General features: G+C 45.3%; 1 protein-coding gene across 3 annotated transcripts in view; it reads right to left on the minus strand.

Moving 5' to 3' along the window:
- PARVB (parvin beta) overlaps window positions 1-21864 on the minus strand; it is a 276144-nt gene that overhangs the window by 29973 nt on the left and 224307 nt on the right. For all 3 annotated transcript variants that reach the window (XM_033952575.1, XM_033952576.1, XM_033952578.1), the window contains exons 9-11: window positions 17304-17365; window positions 12877-12945; window positions 10833-10934 (exon numbers count right to left, since the gene is read on the minus strand). In XM_033952575.1, the coding sequence (XP_033808466.1) occupies window positions 10833-10934; window positions 12877-12945; window positions 17304-17365 (233 nt within the window). The remainder of the gene's footprint in view (window positions 1-10832; window positions 10935-12876; window positions 12946-17303; window positions 17366-21864) is intronic.

The following is a 21864-nucleotide window of genomic DNA, read 5'->3' on the forward strand; positions in this document are numbered from 1 at the left end:
GGGGATAAGTTTTCAGGGGGGGGGGAGGAAGTTTCTGGCAGGAGGGACTGGGCATCCCTCCTGCCGGTGATCTTCGGGTGATGGCAGTAGGAGAAATTGGGTGACTCCTCCTGCCACGGACATTCAAGGGGGTCATTGGGGGTTCTGTTAAAAGGGACTGGGCATCCCTCATGCCGGATGACTTTGCGGGAGATCGGGTTCCCTGCTATGGCCACTAAACTAATCGCTGCAGGGAGAAAACACCTACAATTGGGGCTGCCTGCCTCAGGGTGTTTTTTTTTTTTTTAAACATGAGTCTTGATTGGCTGGTTAGACTGTGGTAGGACACTTACCACCGCCTACAATCGGGACGCCGTTTATAGAATTCACCCCTAAATGTCTACCATTTTTCAAAGCAGTTACTCTCTAGTAGCAGCAAATGCAGTGAGTAACAATATCTCTTGGATTATATTCATCTAAAAATATAAGTACTCTAGGAGAGGTTTTTTAAGGCAATAGTAAGATCAAAGCAAGTTTTGCAGATCTGAGTTTTGTCTGGGCTCTTTGACTCTCTATAAGGTGGATGTTTGAAGAGAGATATTTATAGTATTCACAAGCTATTGTTGTAGAGGAAGTCTATAGTGTATCAATAAATAATCACTATACTTTCTACAACTTCAAACAGCCAAGGAGCTTCCAGAATGCCAAAATTCTCAACAAATCTGACTGTAGGCTCCAATGCTGTGCCATGAGCTACTGTCCTAGGCCAAGGTGTGTTTTGGGTAAATAATTTATTGCTAAAGGGTCACTGTTCTCAGTTTTATGACTAATTTGTCTATTTATCTATATCGATTCTCAAACATGGCCTTTGAACTACATGCAGTCAGGCTTGCAAGATATTCTCAATGAATATGCATGACAAATCTGCATGCAGTGGAGGCAGAATATGCAAATCTCATTTATGACCACCTGGGAATCTTCTAGGACACAGTTCTTCAACCGCCGGTACGCGGACCGATGTCGGTCCGCAGGAAATTTCTGCCGGTCCGCACAGGGCCAGCAAGATTGACTCCCTTCAATTTCCTGCCGGTCCGCGCAGGGCCAGCAAGATCAACAGCTTAAGTCTGCGCTGGGCCGGAGAAATCATGGGGAGCCTCCGACAGTGGCTTTCTACCCTCTCTGCAGCTCTCCTTTACTTCCCAGCGCAGCGATTCACGAAGGCAGCCTCGGGGCTTTTGCTGAGTCGCGGCTGCCTCTGATGATGCAACTTCCTCTTTCCTCAGAGGTGGTGCGACCCAACAAAGGACCCGAGACTGCCTTCCTGAATCGCTGCGCTGGGAAGTAAGGAGAGCTGCTGGGAGGGGAGAAAGCCACTATTGGAGTCTGGGAAGCTGCTGGGCAAGGGAAAAAAAGGGGCAGCTGCTACTGGATCTGGAGGGAGGGAGAAGAAGAGATGCTGCTGGGAGGGGAGGAGGGAAAGGAGTCTGGGAAGCTGCTGGGCAAGGGAAAAAAAGGGACAGCTGCTACTGGACCTGGAGGGAAGGAGAAGGAGATATGCTGCTGGGAGGGGAGGAGGGAAAGGAGTCTGGGAAGCTGCTGGGCAAGGGAAAAAAAGGGACAGCTGCTACTGGACCTGGAGGGAAGCTTGTGGGCAAGGGAAAAAAAAAGAGACAGCTGCTACTGGAGAGGGAGAAGGAGAGATGCTGCTGGGAGGGGAGGAAGGGAAGAGAGTTACTGCTGGACAGGAGGAGGAGGGAAGGGAGAATGAAAAAAGGAAGGAAACAGCTGGCAGAGAGATTAGATGAGGGGAAGGGGAGACACAGGCATGAGAAAGTAGAGAGATTGATGATAGGAAGGGGTCAGCAGAAAAATAAGCAGAGAGGGGACAATAATGATAGATCTGGTGTAGGAGAGATAAAAATGAAGAGAGCAGTGAAGCTGGAATGAATCATGTAAAAAGGAGAGAGGGGGCACAAGATGGATGGAAAGGGGAGAGGGGCATAGAAAGAATACAGATACCATATGGAAGGGGGAGAGGACACACAGTGGATGGAAGGGGCAGATGCTGGATTGAAGAGACAGAGGGCAGGCGCTGGAAGGAAGAGAGTGAAAAGAAGATTGAAAGCAGAAACCAGAGACGACAAAAGGTAGAAAAAAATAATTTTATTTCTATTTTGTGATTAGAATATATCAGGGTAGCCAGTGCTGTTTAGCACTCCTTCACATCGGGACAGGCAGTCCCGCAGCAGCCCGACCCAGCTTGCTGAGAGGGTCCTCCGGGGAGCCTTTAAAAAATGGAGCAGCCGCGAGAGAGCCTGTAGCCAGTGCTGTTTAGCACTCCTTCACATCGGGACAGGCAGTCCCACAGCAGCCCGACCCAGCTTGCTGAGAGGGTCCTCCGGGGAGCCTTTAAAAAATGGAGCAGCCGCGGTACGCGGCCCGCGGTCATGAGCCTCGGGTCGCGAGCCGAAGGGGCGTGGCTAAAGGGGTTTGCCCCTTTTGAGCCCCTTCGGAGCCCAAGAGGAGCAGGAAGCAGAGCTATCGAATCTTCAATATGGGCAAGAGGAAGGTTAAAGCAACACCATCTGCTGGGACAACAGGTCCGATGGATCGTCATCTTGTGGTTCCTATCTTGCCACATGTTGAGGAACAGGTAACTTTTAACATTCAAGCTGTTTCCTTATCCTCTGGGGAACCAACACCACCTCCTCAACCATCATATTCCTTACGGTTAGAAGAATCTCCTTCCCCTTTCAAGGAAGGAATAATTTCTTCTTCCCCTCAATCATCTTTACTATCTGGTCTGGAGGTTTCAGGACAATCCCTGGGGCAAACTAAAGAACTAACCCCAGTACAAATGATTACTGGGCAAAGCTCAGATGCTCTCCCCAGGGATAAAGTGATCACTCTAAATGATGTTTGGCTTAGTATTAACAGAATAGAGTCATCTTTACAAAAAACCGTTTTGAACTTATGTCAATTTTCATCTGATGTAACTGTGAAAATTAAAGAACAAGATGATAAAATTGGAGAAACAGCTGTGAAGGTTGAAAAGTTAGATCAGGTAGTAGGTAATTTACAAGCTAGTGCTGTTTCTAATATAAAGGATAGTATGATGACACATGCTAAATTAGAAAAAATGGAAAATGCTATCAGAGTTAAAAATCTTCGCCTATTAAATTTTCCAATCACACATTACCTTTCTCCGATGGAGCTCTTGAGAATGTATTTGAGGGAGATATTGCATTATACTAAAGTGGAGACCTTTGAGGTTGATAAAGCAATGTTACTTACCGTAACAGTTGTTATCCAGGGACAGCAGGCAGCTATTCTCACTAGTGGGTGATGTCATCAGACAGAGCCCCGGTACGGACGTCTCACAAGCACGTGTTGCTTGTAGAAACTTAAAAGTTTCTAGATGCCCGCACCGCGCATGCGCCGGTGCCTTCCCGCCCGGAGGTCCGGGCGTGTCTCCTCAGTTCAGGTAGCTAGCCTGAGAAGCCAACCCAGGGGAGGTGGGTGGGACGTGAGAATAGCTGCCTGCTGTCCCTGGATAACAACTGTTACGGTAAGTAACATTGCTTTATCCCAGGACAAGCAGGCAGGTATTCTCACTAGTGGGTGACCTCCAAGCTAACCTCAGTGGGATGGAGGGGGAGTTGGCGACTTAAGAGAATAAATTTTTCAATACTGTTTGGCCAAACTGTCCATCCCGTCTGGAGAGAGTATCCAGACAATAATGTGAGGTGAATGTGTGAACCGAGGACCAGGTGGCAGCCTTACAAATTTCCTCGATTGGTGTTGATCTGAGGAATGCTACTGAGGCTGCCATTGCTCTGACCTTATGGGCTGTGACCTTACAAGGAAGTGATAATCCAGCCTGGGCATAGCAGAAAGAGATACAAGCCGCCATCCAATTAGAGATGGTGCGCTTTGATACGGGTCTTCCCAACTTATTAGGGTCGAAGGAGACAAAAAGTTGAGGAGTGGTTCTGTGTGGCTTGGTGCGATCCAGGTAGAAAGCCAGCGCACGTTTACAGTCTAGAGTGTGAAGGGCCGATTCTCCGTGGTGAGAATGGGGCTTAGGGAAGAATACTGGAAGTACAATGGATTGGTTGAGATGAAATTCTGAGACCACCTTAGGCAGGAATTTCGGGTGAGTGCGGAGGACCACCTTGTCATGATGGAATACTGTGAATGGTGGATCCGCCATCAGTGCCTGGAGTTCGCTGACTCTGCGAGCGGACGTAAGGGCTACCAGGAAAAGCACTTTCCAGGTGAGATACTTAAGAGGGGCCCTGTTGAGTGGTTCAAACGGGGGCTTCATGAGACGGGAAAGGACTACATTGAGGTCCCAAACTACTGGGGGTGGTTTGAGAGGAGGGTTAACATGGAAGAGTCCTTTCATAAATCTGGCGACCACCGGATGGGCCGAGAGGGGTTTCCCTTGTAGGGGCTGGTGGAACGCCGCAATAGCGCTCAGGTGGACTCGTATGGATGTAGACTTGAGCCCGGATTGAGATAGGTGTAGGAGATAGTCCAGCACAGAGGATAAGGAAGCTCGCTGAGGTTCCTTTGATTTAGAAACACACCATGAGGAGAATCTAGTCCATTTCTGGGAGTAGCATTGTCGAGTGGCGGGCTTCCTGGAAGCTTCCAAGACCTCCCTCACTTCTTGAGAGAAGTGGTGAGGGGTTACGTTGAGAGGAACCAAGCTGTCAGGTGGAGAGACTGCAGGTTGGGATGAAGCAGTGATCCTTGATGTTGAGTAAGTAGTGAAGGAAACACTGGAAGTGGTACTGGTTCCCTGCTGCTGAGTTGAAGTAGGAGGGAGAACCAAGGTTGTCTGGGCCACCGAGGAGCTATTAGGATCATGGTGGCCTGTTCGAGTTTCAGCTTGACCAGAGTCTTCTGGATCAGCGGGAATGGTGGGAACGCATATAGAAATCGTTTCCCCCAGTTCAGTAGAAAAGCATCTGCCTCGAGGCGATGAGGGGTGTAGATCCTGGAGCAAAACTGAGGCAGTTTGGAGTTGTGGGGAGCCGCAAAGAGGTCTATCTGAGGCGTCCCCCACTGTGTGAAGATTTGGTGAAGGGGGCTGGAATGGAGAGTCCATTCGTGCGGTTGTAGTAGACGACTCAGTTTGTCTGCTAAGACGTTGTTCTCCCCCTGAATGTAGACTGCTCTGAGGAAGGCGTTGTGGCGCACCGCCCAGTCCCAGACTCGTAGAGCTTCCTGGCAAAGGAGGGCCGAGCCCGTGCCTCCTTGCTTGTTGATATAATACATGGCGGCCTGATTGTCTGTGCGAATGAGGATTACCATGTCGTGAAGTAGGTGTTGGAAAGCTTGGAGCGCATTGAAGATGGCTCTGAGTTCCAGTAGATTGATTTGGTGTAGTCTTTCCGCACTGGTCCAGAATCCTTGGGTGCGGAGACCATCCAGGTGGGCCCCCCATGCATAATTCGATGAATCGGTTGTGAGAACTTTCTGATGGGGGGGAGAGTGCATCAGCAAACCTCTGGATAGATTCGAAGAGGTCATCCACCAAAGTAGAGACTGCCGAAGAGCAGGTGTGACTAAGATGTGTTTGGATAGTGGATCGGACGTCTGATTCCACTGTGATGCCAGGGTCCACTGGGGGATCCTGAGATGGAGTCTGGCAAAGGGTGTCACATGTACTGTGGAGGCCATATGGCCCAGGAGCACCATCAGTTGTCTCGCCGGTAGGGTTTGGCGAATAGACACCGACTGGCAGAGATGAAGAAGAGACTCCATGCGTTGCAGAGGCAGGAATGCTCGGAGTCGGGTGGTGTCCAGGACCGCTCCGATGAAGGGGAGGGACTGGGTGGGTTGTAGATGAGACTTGGAAAAGTTGATCTCGAAGCCCAAATTCTGGAGGAAGTAGGTTGTAGCCAAGGCCGCCGAAGTGACCTCTGGGGCTGACGGGGCCTTGATGAGCCAGTCGTCGAGGTATGGGAACACCTGTAGACCCCTGTCCCAGAGTGCCGCGGCCACTACCACCAGGCACTTTGTGAAGACTCTGGGGGACGAAGATAGGCCGAATGGTAGCACTCGATATTGTAGGTGCAGATTTCCCACCCGAAATCTGAGGAACTTTCGGGAGGCCGGGTGAATGGGGATGTGAGTGTAGGCCTCCTTGAGATCCAGGGAGCATAACCAGTCGTTCTGCTCGAGGAGGGGGTATAGAGAAGCCAAAGTCAACATGCGAAACTTCTCTTTGACCAGAAACTTGTTGAGGGCCCGAAGGTCTAAACTGGGTCGCAAGTCGCCCGTTTTCTTCGGGACGAGGAAGTACCGGGAGTAAAACCCTCGGTTCAATTGGTCTGACGGGACCGGCTCGACAGCCCGAAGCTGAAGTAAGGTTTGGACTTCCTGAAGAAGAAGGGCGGTCTGCGTCGAGCTTGAAGGATACTCTCTTGGAGGATGGTCCGGGGGGACCCGATGGAATTGGAGGGAGTATCCTTCTCTTATGATGGTAAGGACCCATAGGTCCGTGGTTATGGCCTCCCATTGATGGTAAAAAAGATGGAGGCGGCCCCCTATGGGAGAGGCTGAGTGCAGAACGGTGTCGGTTATGCTCCCGGGAGGGGAGTCAAAAGGGCTGGGGAGCCTTAGGTGCAGCCGGTGGCTGAGGTTTTTGCTGAGACTTCTGGGGAGGTTGTCTCTTCGCAGGTTGTCTCGCAGCAGGCGTTTGTCTGGGCATGTAACGCCGCTGGTAAATCAGGGGTGGCCTGGAAGGTCGAGACTGTTGAGGTTTGGGTTTGGGCCGCAGGATGGATTGAAAAGATTTTTCATGATCCGACAGCTTCTTGGTAATAGTTTCGATAGACTCATCGAACAGGTCAGCTCCAGCACATGGTACGTTGGCGAGTCTGTCCTGGAGGTTGGGATCCATATCGATTGTACGGAGCCATGCCAGGCGACGCATGGCTACCGCGCTTGCGGCAGCACGTGCCGAGAGTTCGAATGCATCGAAGGAGGATTGCATCAGCTGGAGGCGTAATTGGGAGAGGGAGGCTACCACTTCCTCGAACTCGAATCGAGCTTGGTTGTCTATGAACGGAGTGAACTTGCGGAGCACCGGCAAGAAGAACTCCAGATAGGAAGAGAAAAAGAAATTGTAGTTCAGCACCCGTGATGCCATCATGGAGTTTTGATAGAATTTTCTACCAAATTTGTCCATCGTTCTCCCCTCTCGGCCCGGCGGTACAGAGGCGTAGACCTGGGAGGGATGAGAGCGTTTAAGAGAGGACTCGACCAGTAGGGATTGGTGGGAGAGTTGAGGGCCCTCAAACCCTTTATGGTGCACGATGTGGTATCGAGCATCGAGTTTGCTGGGAATCGCCGGTATGGAGTACGGTGTTTCGAAACACTGCATGAAGGTCTGATCCAGCAATTTATGCAGGGGGAGCCGAAGCGACTCCGTTGGAGGGTTAGGTAAATGCATGGTGTCCAGATACTCTTTGGAGTATCGGGAGCCCGTGTCAAGGGTCACATCCAGATCATCCGCCATTTGTCGGAGAAATGATGAGAAGGACAATTGATCCGCCAGCGTCGGTCTGTGGGACGGGCTGGAGGAGGAGGAGGCCTCCGGGTCCATGGACATCGGGGAGTGGCAAGGAGAATCGGGCACCGGTGTCTCCTCGTACTCCGGGCCCTCCGGAGGGGACACCTCTGATGAGGAGTATCCCCTACGTTGCAGTTTTTTCTGCGGTGACACCTCCGAATGGCGTGAAGAGTGCCAGGATGAGTGTCTTGATCGGTGCCCGTCTCGGTGGCGGGACGGGGATCGGGATCGTCTGTGCATAGCATGGTCTCCCGAGGCCCCCAAGTGGTGGATAGGGCTGGAAGCGGTGGATCGCAACTGGGGTTGCGATGCGGATTCTTGCGATGCTACCCAAGTCTGGTAAGGAGTACGGAAGAACTCTTCCTGACTATGCCCAGGGCTTTGAGTATCGATCGGAGGTCTGGTCCCATGTTGGCGCGGAGGCGTAATGGGTTCTAATGGCGGCATATCGGTAAGCGAGGCTTGCCGCATGGGCATCGCCGCCCTCCCCCGTTCGTCCTCGTCGGTTTTCGAGGTCGAACGGCGTGGAGGAGGGGGAGGGGGCGGACCGCCCCTTTGGACCGGTACCGGGAGGTCACCCTGTATGGCAGCGATGAGCCCGGGTCCGATGGTCTGCATGAGCTCAACAAATTGAGCTTCCAGCACGGACCGTAGCGAAGCCGATAAGGAGGGATCCGCACCGAAAGGGGGTCCTCCTGCACGGTCATCGCGCTCCTTCGAGGCCGAGTGCTTCTGCTTAGTAGCTTTCGGCACTTTGATGACCACTGGTGGCACTGTGGAAGGAAGAGGTACCTGAACCGAGGAGACCGGGGCAGGCACCGACGTTGAGCTCGTGGATGGTGTCGGGATGAACGATGCCGGTTTCACCACACTCGATGCAGGAGGGGTCGATACCGGTTTCTCCCGAACTGGGGAGGTATCAGATGAAGTGGAGGCTGAGGGATCCTTAGCTGCGTCCATCTTGAACATCGATTCCCACAATAGGCAACGCCGCTTGAATGAGCGTGCCGTAAGGGTAGAGCAAGGCCTGCACGATTTCGGAATGTGGTCAGGGCCCAAACACTGCAAACAGCGCCGGTGAGGGTCCGTGAGTGAAATCGCGCGTTGGCACTTGCTGCACTTTTTAAACCCGGTGATTGGCCGGGACATAGGCCGGAAAATCTCCGCCGCGAGGTCGAAGCCAGTGGGCCTGAGCCACGTGGCCGGCCCGTTCGACCCGCCGGAGGAAATAATCTTCTTTTTTTTTTTTTTTTTTTACTGAAAAAGAAAAGTACTGTTAACTGTAATTAAAAGAAAGCGAAAACGCGGATAAGGAAGGCAAATTTAACTGAATTCAGCTAGCGCATGATGAAGTTGAACTTCTCAGCTCCGCGGAAAGAAAAGAACTGAGGAGACACGCCCGGACCTCCGGGCGGGAAGGCACCGGCGCATGCGCGGTGCGGGCATCTAGAAACTTTTAAGTTTCTACAAGCAACACGTGCTTGTGAGACGTCCGTACCGGGGCTCTGTCTGATGACATCACCCACTAGTGAGAATACCTGCCTGCTTGTCCTGGGATAATCTATATTACATCTCAAGAGATACCAAGGAAAAGGTAGATGAAGGTGGAATGGATAGAATAGTGTTACCTGATAGTTTGAATGTATCACAGTTTTTGGAGTCATCTAAAGACATAATTGATAAACGAGCAACTCTTCTCGTGACCTTTAAGACAGAGCTTGAAAAACAAGATATTTTGAAATTATATTTCCTGAAAAAACAAGAAATGTTTTGTGGTCAACGGGTGATAATTTTTCCAGATGTCTCTAGACAAACCCAGTTCAAGAGGAAACAGTTCCTTCAGCTAAAGCCTAAGGTTTTGGCAGTCGGAGCTACTTTCTTTTTGAAATTTCCGTGTAAATGCTTGATTTCATATGGAAGTGATAAATATGTGTTTTTTGATCCAGCCCAGGTGGAAGATTTTATTAAAGATAAACCTTTGTTGAAAGTTTAATTTTTAATATTGAGTTTACTTTTGGAGGATGATGTATAATATATATAAAAGCCATTTGCCTGTTCCTAGATAGTACACATAAAGATTTGATGTTTTAATTTAAAATACTGGCTACCAGTAATAATGTGGACTAGGATATGGTTGATTAGTTTCCTTATATATTTTTGTTGTTCCTTGAATGGAATTTACATTTGCAATTTTTGTGTTCATTCATGAATGTTTGTTACTAAGGTATTGTAATGAATAATCCAATAAATAAAGCTGTTAAAAAAAAAAAAAAAAAGAATATATCAGATTTGAAATATATATCCTGCTAGAGCTGGTGTTAGACATAACTGGGGACTGCAAAACCCAGGCAGTGCTTCTTTAGCTTCCAGCTGGCTTAGGGCGCTCTCTGACCAGGGGGCAGTTGCCCTAGTTGCACTCCTCTAAAACTATTCCTGTCATGTGTGACTGCAATATTCTGTTAGCATGATATTTCTGTGTAGCATTCTGTAATAATTTGGCTTGTTCAGTTTTCTTGATAGTAGAGGGGATATATGTGAAGGGGAGGGGAGACAGGGGTTTTGTTGATCCTTGCTCTGAATTATTTGTATTTATAAAATGACAATTGTACAGAATATTGTTTCTTTTTATACTTTAATAAAATACATTCAATATAAAATCATAACTGAGGCTTGTGTGGATGGGATCAGATGATTTGTGGGGACCGAGCTCGTAGAGATGGGGCAGAAACGGGGTTTTTAAATTTTAGTCCTAGTAATTTGCCGGTCCAAAAAATAATTCTTTTTTTTCTGCCGGTCCACGGGTGTAAAAAGGTTGAAGAACACTGCTCTAGGACATTTGGAGGATTCATTTGGAGCACTGGTCTTGACCTTGGAGCCGCCGCGTAAGCGGACTGCTGGGTAGGATGGACCATTGGTCTGACCCAGCAGCGGCAATTCTTAAGTTTTTACTATACATGAATCCTAGCCTCTATTTCTTAAGGGAGATCCTTAATTAGGGGGCAATATTAGGATATTTTTTTTTATTTGTACTTAAAATTTTGTTACTTTATACATTGTGCTTCTTTATTTTGGAACATGATGTGATATGAAATTAAAGAAGCAATTTATATTTAAATTTTCAAAAGCACCAAAAGATATTAACGATCAAGCTTAAATTTTCTGAAGATGCATGATGCCACTCTGAGGTTATTACCATTACACCCAGGAAACCAGTAAACTCGAGGATCAAGTAAGGACTCATAACAAGAAATGAACTTCCACTCACCTTTTGGTCAAAACTTTCAGGTGTTAAATAAAAATTGTACAGCGGAACAAAATAGTCTTCCAAGAGCCCCATAAGCAATACTAGGTAGACACCATCTGCAAACTGGAAAAAAAGAAATGCCATGCTGAACAGTGTTCCGAGACACTAATTTAAAATGGTATTTGCTCCGTATGAGGGCACACAGTACTCGGGTATGATGGCACAACGCTAGTGCTCAAGGGACAAATGGTGCTCCATAAATTCCAGAAGGTGTACTGTATTTCTGTATAATTTTTTAAACTGAACTTGAAAATTGGCTAGTTCGATCGAGGTTTAGTAATTTGAATCCTTTGGTCATCTGCAGAGGTAATTTTATAAAGCACTTTTAGAGTATAAAGCATGCTTTACAAGCAGAAAATGGCTGTTAAAAAACTGTGAGCAAGTACCATATATACTCAAATATAAGGTGAGATCCCCATTTTCCCCCCAAAAAGGAGGAAAAATGGTTGACTCGAATATAAGTCGGGTGACTTAATATTCAAGTGCCCTGCCCTGTCGGGCTCTGCACTCAACCCCCTTTCCTCCATCCCCTGCCAGGCTCTGCACCTAGTCCCCTCCCTGCAAGGCACTGCACCCAGCCCCCTTCCTTCCCTCCCTCCCCTGTCAGGATCTGCACCCTGTTCTCCCTCCTCTTCCGATCCCTGGTGGCCCAGAGGTGCAGAGGGTAGGAGTGAGAATTCACGGGAGCCAGTTAGAAAGCCGCTCAGCGTCAAGCAGCAACACCAACACGCTCCTGCTCGGTGCCGCTCAGCGGCTGAAGAAACCAGAACTCAAGGCAGCCACTGACTGGGTTAACAGCGAGGCAGGAGCACAGAAAGCTCGCTCCTGCCCGCTGCACCTCTGGACCACCAGGGTTCGGCAGAGGAGTTACGACGGACAGGGCAGGGAGAAGGGCACTGGCCTGAATATAAACCGAGACCCCCATTTTTGGGCTAATTTTTTTGCCCCAAAATCCCGCTTTATATTAGAGTATATACGATATGTGTACATTAAAAAAAAAAAAAGGCGAACAGGAAGACTATGCCTACTTTTACAAAATGAGGAGGTAATTTCTACAACTCTTTGTAATTTTAGGAGGCTTTATATTATCATAATTATGTTTTATTGATGTTCTATTTGTTGTGATGTATGTGATTCTCTTTGTGTATGTACTTTATTGAGACCCGCCTTGGGAAAGGCGGGGTATAAATAAATAAATAAATACAAACTGGACATTTCCATTTTAGGCATGCTGTTATGAAGTTACCCCCTTTGTGAACGAGCAGTTAAAATACTTAGTAAGAAAAAACACCTTTATTCTATTTGTGAAACACAGGTGCTTTATAAAATTTCCCAGAAAAAATGCACAAGAAAAAAAATGCTGTGTTTGGGGTAGTGCTTACTTTTCACTGAGTGGACTCTGCCACATTTTCAAAGCAAAAATATCCTTTGAAAATTTTCACAGGAATACTAGCCCCCTCTTCTATTAAACTGCGCTGGCAGTTTCTAGCGCGGGGAGCCCCGCTGAATGGCCCGCGCTACTCCTGATACTCATAGAGTTCCTTTGAGTGTCGGGAGCAGTGCAGGCCATTCAGCACAGCTACCCGCGTTAGAAACTGTTAGTGTAGTTTCATAAAAGGAGGCCTAGGTGTGCATATTGTACCTGTTATTTACCACACACATTTCCAGGGTCCATTTACACAATATGGCCAAATCTCTCCCTACCGCCAGAATGCCTCCACAAGATCCAGGAAACTTTATAAGGATATTGGCTGATTGCATAAAAATTTACCCACAGATTGGTCAGACAGGTTTTTAAAAAAAAAAAAAACCAATTCCACAGAAAAAATCCTGTTTTACCCACAGAAAATGCTTTTGAAAATTACACTCAATATTCTTTATGTAAAGAATTGTAGGTTGTCTTTCTCCTTGTACTAATAGTACAAGGAGAAAGACCATGTACAAGACACAGCTGAGGCTCACTTGCCCTTAAAGTTCTTGTGACTGAAAAGAAAGAGTCTCATACCTGGGTTTCTAGTTCTGTCACCTCCAAATTCAGCTTGTTTAGGTGTTTGTTCACAAATGTGATTAGTGACTGTGTACAGATTAAAAAAAAAAGCCTGCTGAGCAGCATACAAAACCCAAAACTCATGTATTATTTATTTCACAGTAGTTATATATTCCAAAATTTATAAATAAGAAATTTTAAAAAAAGTTGATGCCAAGAGTAACCTTACAACCAATTATGAAATGGGATTTAGGGGTGCGAGTCAAGCTAACTTTGTTTTCAGCCATGTAATACCATCACTGTTCTTTACCTTTCCACTGTAAGACATAGAATTCTGTACTAAAGTCATTCCTTCCCCTTAGTTGCAAACTTTGCAGAAGGGTGTCACTCAAAACTTTCAACTCCTCCCCTTATCACTGGAGAATAGCACTCTCTTCAGTTAGTACCAAAGCAACCTAACTCCACTGAAACAGAAGAAAAGAAGGGGGCATGGGGGAACTTCACTGGCAACAAACCATATTCTGTTCTGCTCTGTAACTTATGACTAAAAGAATAATGATTAACAATTATTAATCAATTAAGTACATGAACAGCTAGGTACCAACCTGCTAAGTGCAACTAGGAAACCCATAAAACCCCAAAGAGTAAAGGGAATAGGTGCCTTCAAGCTCCTGCATTTTGTCACTTCTGAATCTTAATGACGAGAGTCCCATGACGGACACAGGATATGTCCGAGGCAGAAATCAGGCTAATCAAAAATCTACACAGGGTGTCCTATAACAGAAAGAAGATTAACAAGATAAGAACCTAATCTTCTATTCTGTTGCAAAAACATAGGATTCTGTACTGATGTCTAGGGGGAGGCACCAAAAGCAACATCCACTCTGTAGAATCTCATAAGAGACCAAGTTGCTGCTCTACAGATTTCATCAGGTGAGGCAGCCCAGAACTCCACCCAGGAAGCAGCTACGTTTCTAGTTAAATGTGCAGAGACTGAGATATGAGGCTGTTTACCACAGGCAATTTAGGAAGAAGAAATTGCCATACAAATCCATCTGGCAACCAAAACCTTGGAAGCAGGCTTGTCTTGTCTCGATTGGCTGGTCAGCACAAAAAGATGGTCAGTTAGCTGGGAATCATTAGTCCTTTCCAAGTAGTGTTGCTCCTCTTTGGATTTTTGCCAGGTACTAGTGACCTGGATTGGCCACCGTGAGGATGGGCTACTGGGATAGAGTAAGGCTATTCCTATGTTCTTACGTGTATCCAGCCTCCGCAAAATCTTGTCCTGTTTCACCAAATCCATGGGGTGAAAGGCGGGAAAACAAATCTCTTGATTGACTTGAAAAGCAGACAACACCTTCGGCAGAAATGAAGGTACCGTCTTCAGAGAAACCCTCGATTCCATAAGCAAAAAATGATTTTCTGTAACTCAGATTCGCTTTGCTAGAAAAATGAAAAACAAAATCACGGTCTTAACTGTAAGATGTAAGCGGGACGCATCTGGGAAGGGCTCATCCGAAGCCTGAGATAGACCCTGTAGAATAACATTAAGGTCTCAAGAGGGAGTCTAGAGAATGATATGGGAACAAATTTGTCCTCGCCCTCATGGGATCTCAACATCCCTGCTTCTGTGGGGCTCTTTTCCCTGGAGAAGAGAAGACTTAGAGGAGATATGATAGAGACCTACAAGATCATGAAGGGCATAGAGAAAGTGGAGAGGGACAGATTCTTCAAACTTTCGAAAACTACAAGAATGAGAGGCCATTCGGAAAAGTTCAAAACAAATGCTAGGAAATTTTTCTTCCCCTAACGGGTGGTGGACACTTGGAATGCGCTTCCAGAGGGCTTGATAGGACAGAGTACGGTATTGGGGTTCAAGAAGGGATTGGACAATTTTCTGAAGGAAAAGGGGATGGAGGGGTATAGATAGAGGATGACTACACAGATTCTGGACCTGTTGGGTCACCGCATGAGCAGACTGCTGGGCACGATGGATCTCTGGTCTGACCCAGCAGAGGCACTGCTTATGTTCTGTCCCTGTCCCACTCCTGCAAACTCTGTTTTAACTGCACAAGCCTCAAACACTTCGGATTTTAAAGTGTTCGAGGTTTGTGCAGATGAGGACAGAGCTTGCGGGAATGGGGCAGGGACTGGGCTTGCAGGGATAGGGATAGAGAGATCCCATGGGACGGTGAAAATTTGTTCCCATGTCATTCTCTAATTTAATGGCCTACACAGCAGAGGACACAATCAGAGAGCTTCCCTCAAAAACCGAGACACATCTGAGTGAGAAACTAGCGACTGCAGACTGCTCCAAGCCCTAAAGCTCGAGAGACCAACAACTTGTACCTTGAGAGAAGAATCCACCAGGCCTTTTTCTAGCCAGTCTGTGGGAAGGCTAGAATCACTGGAACGGGAGCCCTCTCAGGCTCCACCTAACTTATTTGAAAAACAGAAAATTTTCAAAAAGGTGGATTCCTGCCTCAAAAAGTGCTCAGGAACAAGTCCAACACTGGAAATCTTGAGGCTGCCAGACAGACAGACTCCGACCAAAGGTTCCAATCCCTGAAAATCCATGTGACATGGGGGAGAAAATTCGCAGCCAGCTCCCTGATATCCATAGGGTTGTTACACAGGGGTCCCACAGCTTGCGCTCAAGCCTCTGATAAATGAGCAGGTGAGCAAGCTCCCAGGGGAAAGGACCGCAAGTTCTTGATGGGACCCAAAGCAGGCTGGCTCCTTAGTTACTCTATAAGATTGGCCTGTGAGCAGCCTTATGCCCATGCGGAACTGTGTCCTTTCTCCAGTGAAGTAAGCACAAGAAGGGGACCTCCGAACACCGCAGCCACAAGGAAAAACAGGAAGTGATGAAAAAAAATATTTGAAAACGAGAAAAACAAAGCAGAGCAGATCAGAACACACCTTCGGAGTTCGCTTGCAAAAGGAAAAACTGAAGAGTGAGCTGCTGTTCTCCAGTGCTAAGGGAAAAAGTTGGAAGTTTTAAGTAGCATCCTTCTGCAAGTTCACAACTAAGTGGAAGGAATGGCTTCAGAATAGAATCCTATGTCTTTGCAGAATAATAATGTTACTCCTGAATGATACAACTTGTTATTGTTACTTGTTGTGTTGTGCCTGTTGTGACTTATTCTCAGTCAAATCTTTATAGACTAAAAAAAAAAAGATGGGCTTGTAGGCACTTAGACAAATAGCTTGAGAAATGTATTTAGATTAGAAGCAGTGAGGTTGCCAAGCATGCTGATAAACCAGGGGTAGGGAACTCCAGTGCTCGAGAGCCGTATTCCAGTCGGGTTTTCAGGATTTCCCCAATGAATATGCATTGAAAGCGGTGCATGCAAATAGATCTCATGCATATTCATTGGGGAAATCCTAAAAACCTGACTGGAATACGGCTCTCGAGGACCGGAGTTCCCTACCCCTGTGATAAACCAAAGCAACCATAAAGGTCAGCTTTTAAAGTTTGTTTACATCAGCATACTCTTTCTGGTCATTACTGTCCACTACTGTAAACCTCTTTTACATTTTACTGTTATATATAGCTTAATTACTAACAATGTTCTGACTTCTGCAGAACTAGTCAGGCATACAAGCAAATGGTTCTGCAAACTTACCATGCCTCAGTCTATAAATGCTGTTTATGCTATTAGCTCAGGGGTGTCAAAGTCCCTCCTCGAGGGCCGCAATCCAGTCGGGTTTTCAGGATTTCCCCAATGAATATGCATGAGATCTATTAGCATTCAATGAAAGCAGTGCGTGCAAATAGATCTCTTGCATATTCATTGGGGAAATCCTGAAAACCCGACTGGATTGCGGCCCTCGAGGAGGGACTTTGACACCCCTGTACTAGCTTAAGAATTCTTTATGAAACTGAGACCAAGAAACTTTTCTATCCCAGATACATTCTCTCTCCCTTTTTGTAAAGTGTCAGCTACATATCTACAAAATGGGAAAAATGTCTATCAAACCCAAAATATGTGCTTTTACAAATATATCTGTCCTACACAGATGCTCAAATCCGCAGATCTCTGGGGGAGACAATGCAGACAGATATCTACAGAACTTAACCAATTTCACATTCTTCTTCAAAAGGAAATACGAGCAACGATTTACTATAATGAAGGTAAAGAAGTGGGAGGTAATTATTTAAATGGGCACTTCTGTTTAGCCACCCCGTTCCCGGCCATCTGAATAACACTGAATATCAGCCTCTAGGTGCCCAGTTACACAAGCCATAAATTTTGTTTGATTGCAGGTACCCAGTGTAACAAATGCACACCTGAAGTGTGATTATCCTTGAGCTCTAAACATAAAAGAAGGAAAAACTCTGCACTGTGATGCACAAATAGTGCACAAGCAGGCCAGCTCGGACTCCCTTGCCTTAATCAGAATGCGTAGCACATGATAAGAGGAAAACATGCATACTTTACCTTTTTAACTACACTGAGTTTATCGGGTGCATGGTCAAACAGAGTGTCAAAGGCGTCACGCTCTGCATAAAAAATAAACCAATAAAAATTCATATTACCTATTGCAAACGAATTCTGAAGCTACTAATAACAAAGCACTAACAATCGGGCAGCTTCTCCAAAAACACTGAGGGCTCTTATGGAATGTGCAGGCACTATCTAAAACAGACCTCTGTTTGACTGCTATTGCTTACTTTGAGCTCCTTTTACTAAGGTGCACTAGCGTTTTTAGCGCACGTAGGAAATTACCGCATGCTACGCTTCTATAACTAGCGCCAGCTCAATGCTGGCGTTAAGGTCTAGCGCGCGCCATGCCGCGCGTTAAAGCCCTAGCGCACCTTAGTAAAAGGAGTCCTTTGTGTTAACCCAATTCCATCATCTCTTAAATTAAAAAAAAAATAGCTGTTTCACACATGGCTCTTGTAGTTCTTCACATTTAATAATTTTATCCCTGTGATAATTACACAGAGTTAAAGTGTGTTCTTCATAACACCAGTGGTCAAACTGGTATCTGGGGTCCTTTCAGTCAATGTCAGGATTTTGGGATATTCCAAATGAGCTTAAGATATATTTGCAGGATTTACAGCTACTACAATGAATGTAAATTCTGTTATGTCTCATGTATATTCATTAGGGAATATTCTGAAACCTGACTAGGCAGAATGAAAGAGAAGGGAGAATCTTTTTTTTTTTTTTTTTTACAAGATAAAAAAGTACTTCTCAGGAGGTCTGTCTAGTCATCTCTGCAAGATTTCACATTTTTATATTCAGCTCAATTACATTACCAATGTACATAAAGGACAACTTTATAAACTAGGGGGCAAATATTCAGCCAGTGGGGTGAGCATTTTGCTGACTGCCACCAGCATTATTTCCAGATATTCAATGCTAGGCCGTGTCCAGGTTTTGGCAATGAATGTGACTTTTTTGTGATGGCTAACACATAGCTGCATAAGATGATATTCAGAACTTAAGCAACCGTGGATTGCATATAAAGGCAGGACTTGTTTTATGCAGTCCCATTTATACAGTAAGCTTGGCCAGCTAGGTGCTGAATATCGACACTTAACCGGCCAACTGCTCACTCTGTCCCGGGAAAGCTCCCCAAATAGGTACTAACTGCTCACTTTCAGCAGCAATAACAGCTTAAATGCTATTGAAAATTAGCAAATAGCTCTGAACAAGCGATTTAACTAGGTTTGGGCCATTTCTGGCAGGTTAAATCATTTCAACAAAGAAAAATGGGGAGACCCAACGATCCTAAGTTAAAACAATCTACTGATGAAAACAAAAACAAAAAACTGTGGATACAGATGTTCTGGAGATAATTTATTATACACTGACATATAAAAACACGAAAATTCAATTTAAAAAGTACAATGATAAAAAAATACAGTGATCAAAATCCAACCGGACACTACACGGCCCGTGTTTCGGCGAACACGCCTTCCTCAGGGATCCAATGGTTTGCAACCTCACATATAAAGAATTGGACTGAAAACAGTCTTATTGTCTTTAAACATGTGAGCAAAGAACACCGTAGACAAGCTGAAGTAGCAAAAACAAAAAAAAAAAAAAAAAAAAAAAAAAACGCTATGGGGTTAAATAATTTTGCATATCAACCAATAGGTGCCTGCATTTAGGCTTCTCTAGCATGTAATGTAATTCTATATATTTATGCATTACATAAACATTTGTGGATGCTAATATTCCCCTTTAGGAGTTCAATGCAATTTACAGGGTAAGAAGAGGCTGGTCACATACATGAATGACATCTTACATTCATGGGTTATATCCAGGAATTACAATCTTATATTTGGGATAGGGGAACCCAGATAATCTGAATGTGTGTCCACTGGGTACATGCTTACCCATGAAAGTGCTAGCAGGGCCCCTAGCCACTATTCTGTAAGAGCACATGTATCTTACATAGTGAATAAATGCAACAGGGTGTGCACTAGAGCATGAGTAACCGTTCCCCTTAACTGTTATCCATGACATCCTGTTTGTCTGTCTTGCCTGTTTAGATTGTAAGCTCTTTCGAACAGGGACTGTTTTCTTTTCTATAATAATTTATATTCTGCATATCCTACAATTCTGTGTGGATTACAAATTATTCAGGTACTCAAGCATTATTCCCTAACTGTCCTGGCGAGCTCCCACTCTATCTAATGTACCTGGGGCAATGGGGATTAAGTGACTTGCCCAGGGTCACAAGGAGCAGTGTGGGATTCGAACCCTCAACCTCAGTGTGCCAAGGCTGTAGCTCTAACCACTACACCACACACTCTCACTTCTTCTTTGTGACTCTGTGTAGCACTATAGCAACAATTAGTAGTAGAAGTACAATGTAGGCTATGCTGGGGCATAGTAATGTATTTAAACTGATTTGGGGCCCGTTGACATTTTTTATTACTTTTCTGTAGTTGTTTTTGTTTTTAATTTCTGTGCCATTTCCTTACACATCCAGGATGGGAGGGAGGGGGGAGGGATTGTATTACTGTATTATTTTAAATAAGTGTAGATTATGTCATAAGAACATAAGCCAAAACCAAATAGTTCCCCCTAAACCAAAGAGACAAAATGGAGGATAGAGGCAAACCAACCAGCCAACTGTCTACTACTGGATAAATATGTATAGATGGGATACCCTTAGTCTCAAAGCCTGCGAATGGGAACAAGTCCCTAGAGCACCAGCTGTCACAATCAAAACCCACACGGGTATTACTTGTGAAACATCCCTGGGTTACCCAGCTAAATTAAACTAGTACACAAAAGTGCTGAGTGAAAAAAGGTGAACATAATAAACCAAAAAATACTCAAACACAGTGAAAAAGTTTGTGTGACTCTATCCCCCATTAAGGGGGTAAATGGCTTCCAAAATCAACTAGGCTGGCTCAAGAACGAACAAAATAAAAAAGAGAGTACTTAGCTTCTCCGTAAATCCAAAAGTGGAATAACCATCTTAAAGTTGACCCATCCACATAAGAACAAACAACTATACTGCCCACTAGGTTGACTATACTGCCCACTAGGCTACTCCAGGAATCTGCCTGTTGTCCTAGGACTGGCCATCATATCTGAAACTATCATACAGGCAGGTATTCACTGTTTCATTCACATTATTGGGTGCCTTCATCCCTCCAGTGGTCATCTGGTCAGTTTGGCCACCTTTTTGGCACTTATTCATTTTTAAATAGGTCTAGCCCCAAACGTTCAAATTGTGCCCAAAAGGTTTTCTAAAATGTTCGATTTTTGCTGAAAAAAGTCCAAATCCTAAGTCCGTCCTAATTCCTCCCAAACCATACCTCCAACACATCCCCTTTTAGGTGCAGACAACCAGCTTAGAAATCTGTCTACAAAATCTGTTTCAAAAATAGTGAATTGGAAGGGTTTGGTAAGAAAACATCCATCTGCCCCTTTATGTCATTTTTGTTCGTTTTTCTTATTTGAAAATGAGCTCCATAGCTTCACATTAATACAGTTGTTAAAGGAGGATATAACAAAACCACTGCTAACATAGCATAATATAAATCTTATTTTTATACCGCACAAACCTTACAGTTCTAAGCATTTTACAGAGTAAACAAAGAACAAATACAACATATTAGCATTTGGTAATAAGGATTTAAAGAATAATGACAGAGGAAGAATGAGGGTGAAATAGTGAAAAGGGAATTTCTCAGTGATGAAAGTGTGAGTTATTTGAACTAAGTCATCATATTTGAGAAGAGGAGTGTTTTTAAGAGCTTTCTAAAGTGCATGTAAGAAGATGGACTCCCCCTGCTTCAGGGCAGCCTTAGAAGATGTTGAAGGGGATGTGACAGAACTTAAACTGAAGCTTGATAAACTGGTGAAGTTGTGTATTGGGATGATCGATGCAGGTAAAGCTTTCTGTGCTGCTAACAAACAGTTTATGAGTGGAATTTGGGATTTGGCACAATATTCCAACAATGATAATGTGATTGAGACCAGTTTGACAAAATTCTCCGATAGCCTACAGAAAATGATCAATTATCACACAATCCTGTTTGACCAAGCACAAAGATCCATTAAAACGCAGCTGTAGACATTTGTCAAGGAAGATCTTAGGAAGTTCAGAGATGCAAAGAAACAGTTTGACAAGGTCAGTGAAGAAAAAGAAAATGCTCTTGCAAAAAATGCACAAGCCCAAAGAACTAAACAACATGAAGTGGAGAAGGCCACAAACATCCTGACAGCAACACGGAAATGCTTTCGACACATAGCTCTGGACTATGTTTTTCAGTTTCTGTATGCTTTCAGATCAACGTTCTACAATCGAACAGGCGATCGAGATTTTAAAATTGGCTCTTGTCCAGCAGCAGAAGGGGGAAGCCATCGGCGTGATGCAGCACGACCCCGACGTGGTCACCAGCGGTGGATTGATGCCGGCATTGGAGGATCTCGTGTGGCCTGCCATCTCTCCTTTGCAGACTTGCACTCCTGCAGCTGCGTTGTTGGACACATCGAAGGGAAACTGGACTTCACTTCAGGGGTCTGC

This window comes from Geotrypetes seraphini, chromosome 7 (assembly GCF_902459505.1).
Source record: "Geotrypetes seraphini chromosome 7, aGeoSer1.1, whole genome shotgun sequence".
Classification (NCBI taxonomy): Eukaryota; Metazoa; Chordata; class Amphibia; order Gymnophiona; family Dermophiidae; genus Geotrypetes; species Geotrypetes seraphini.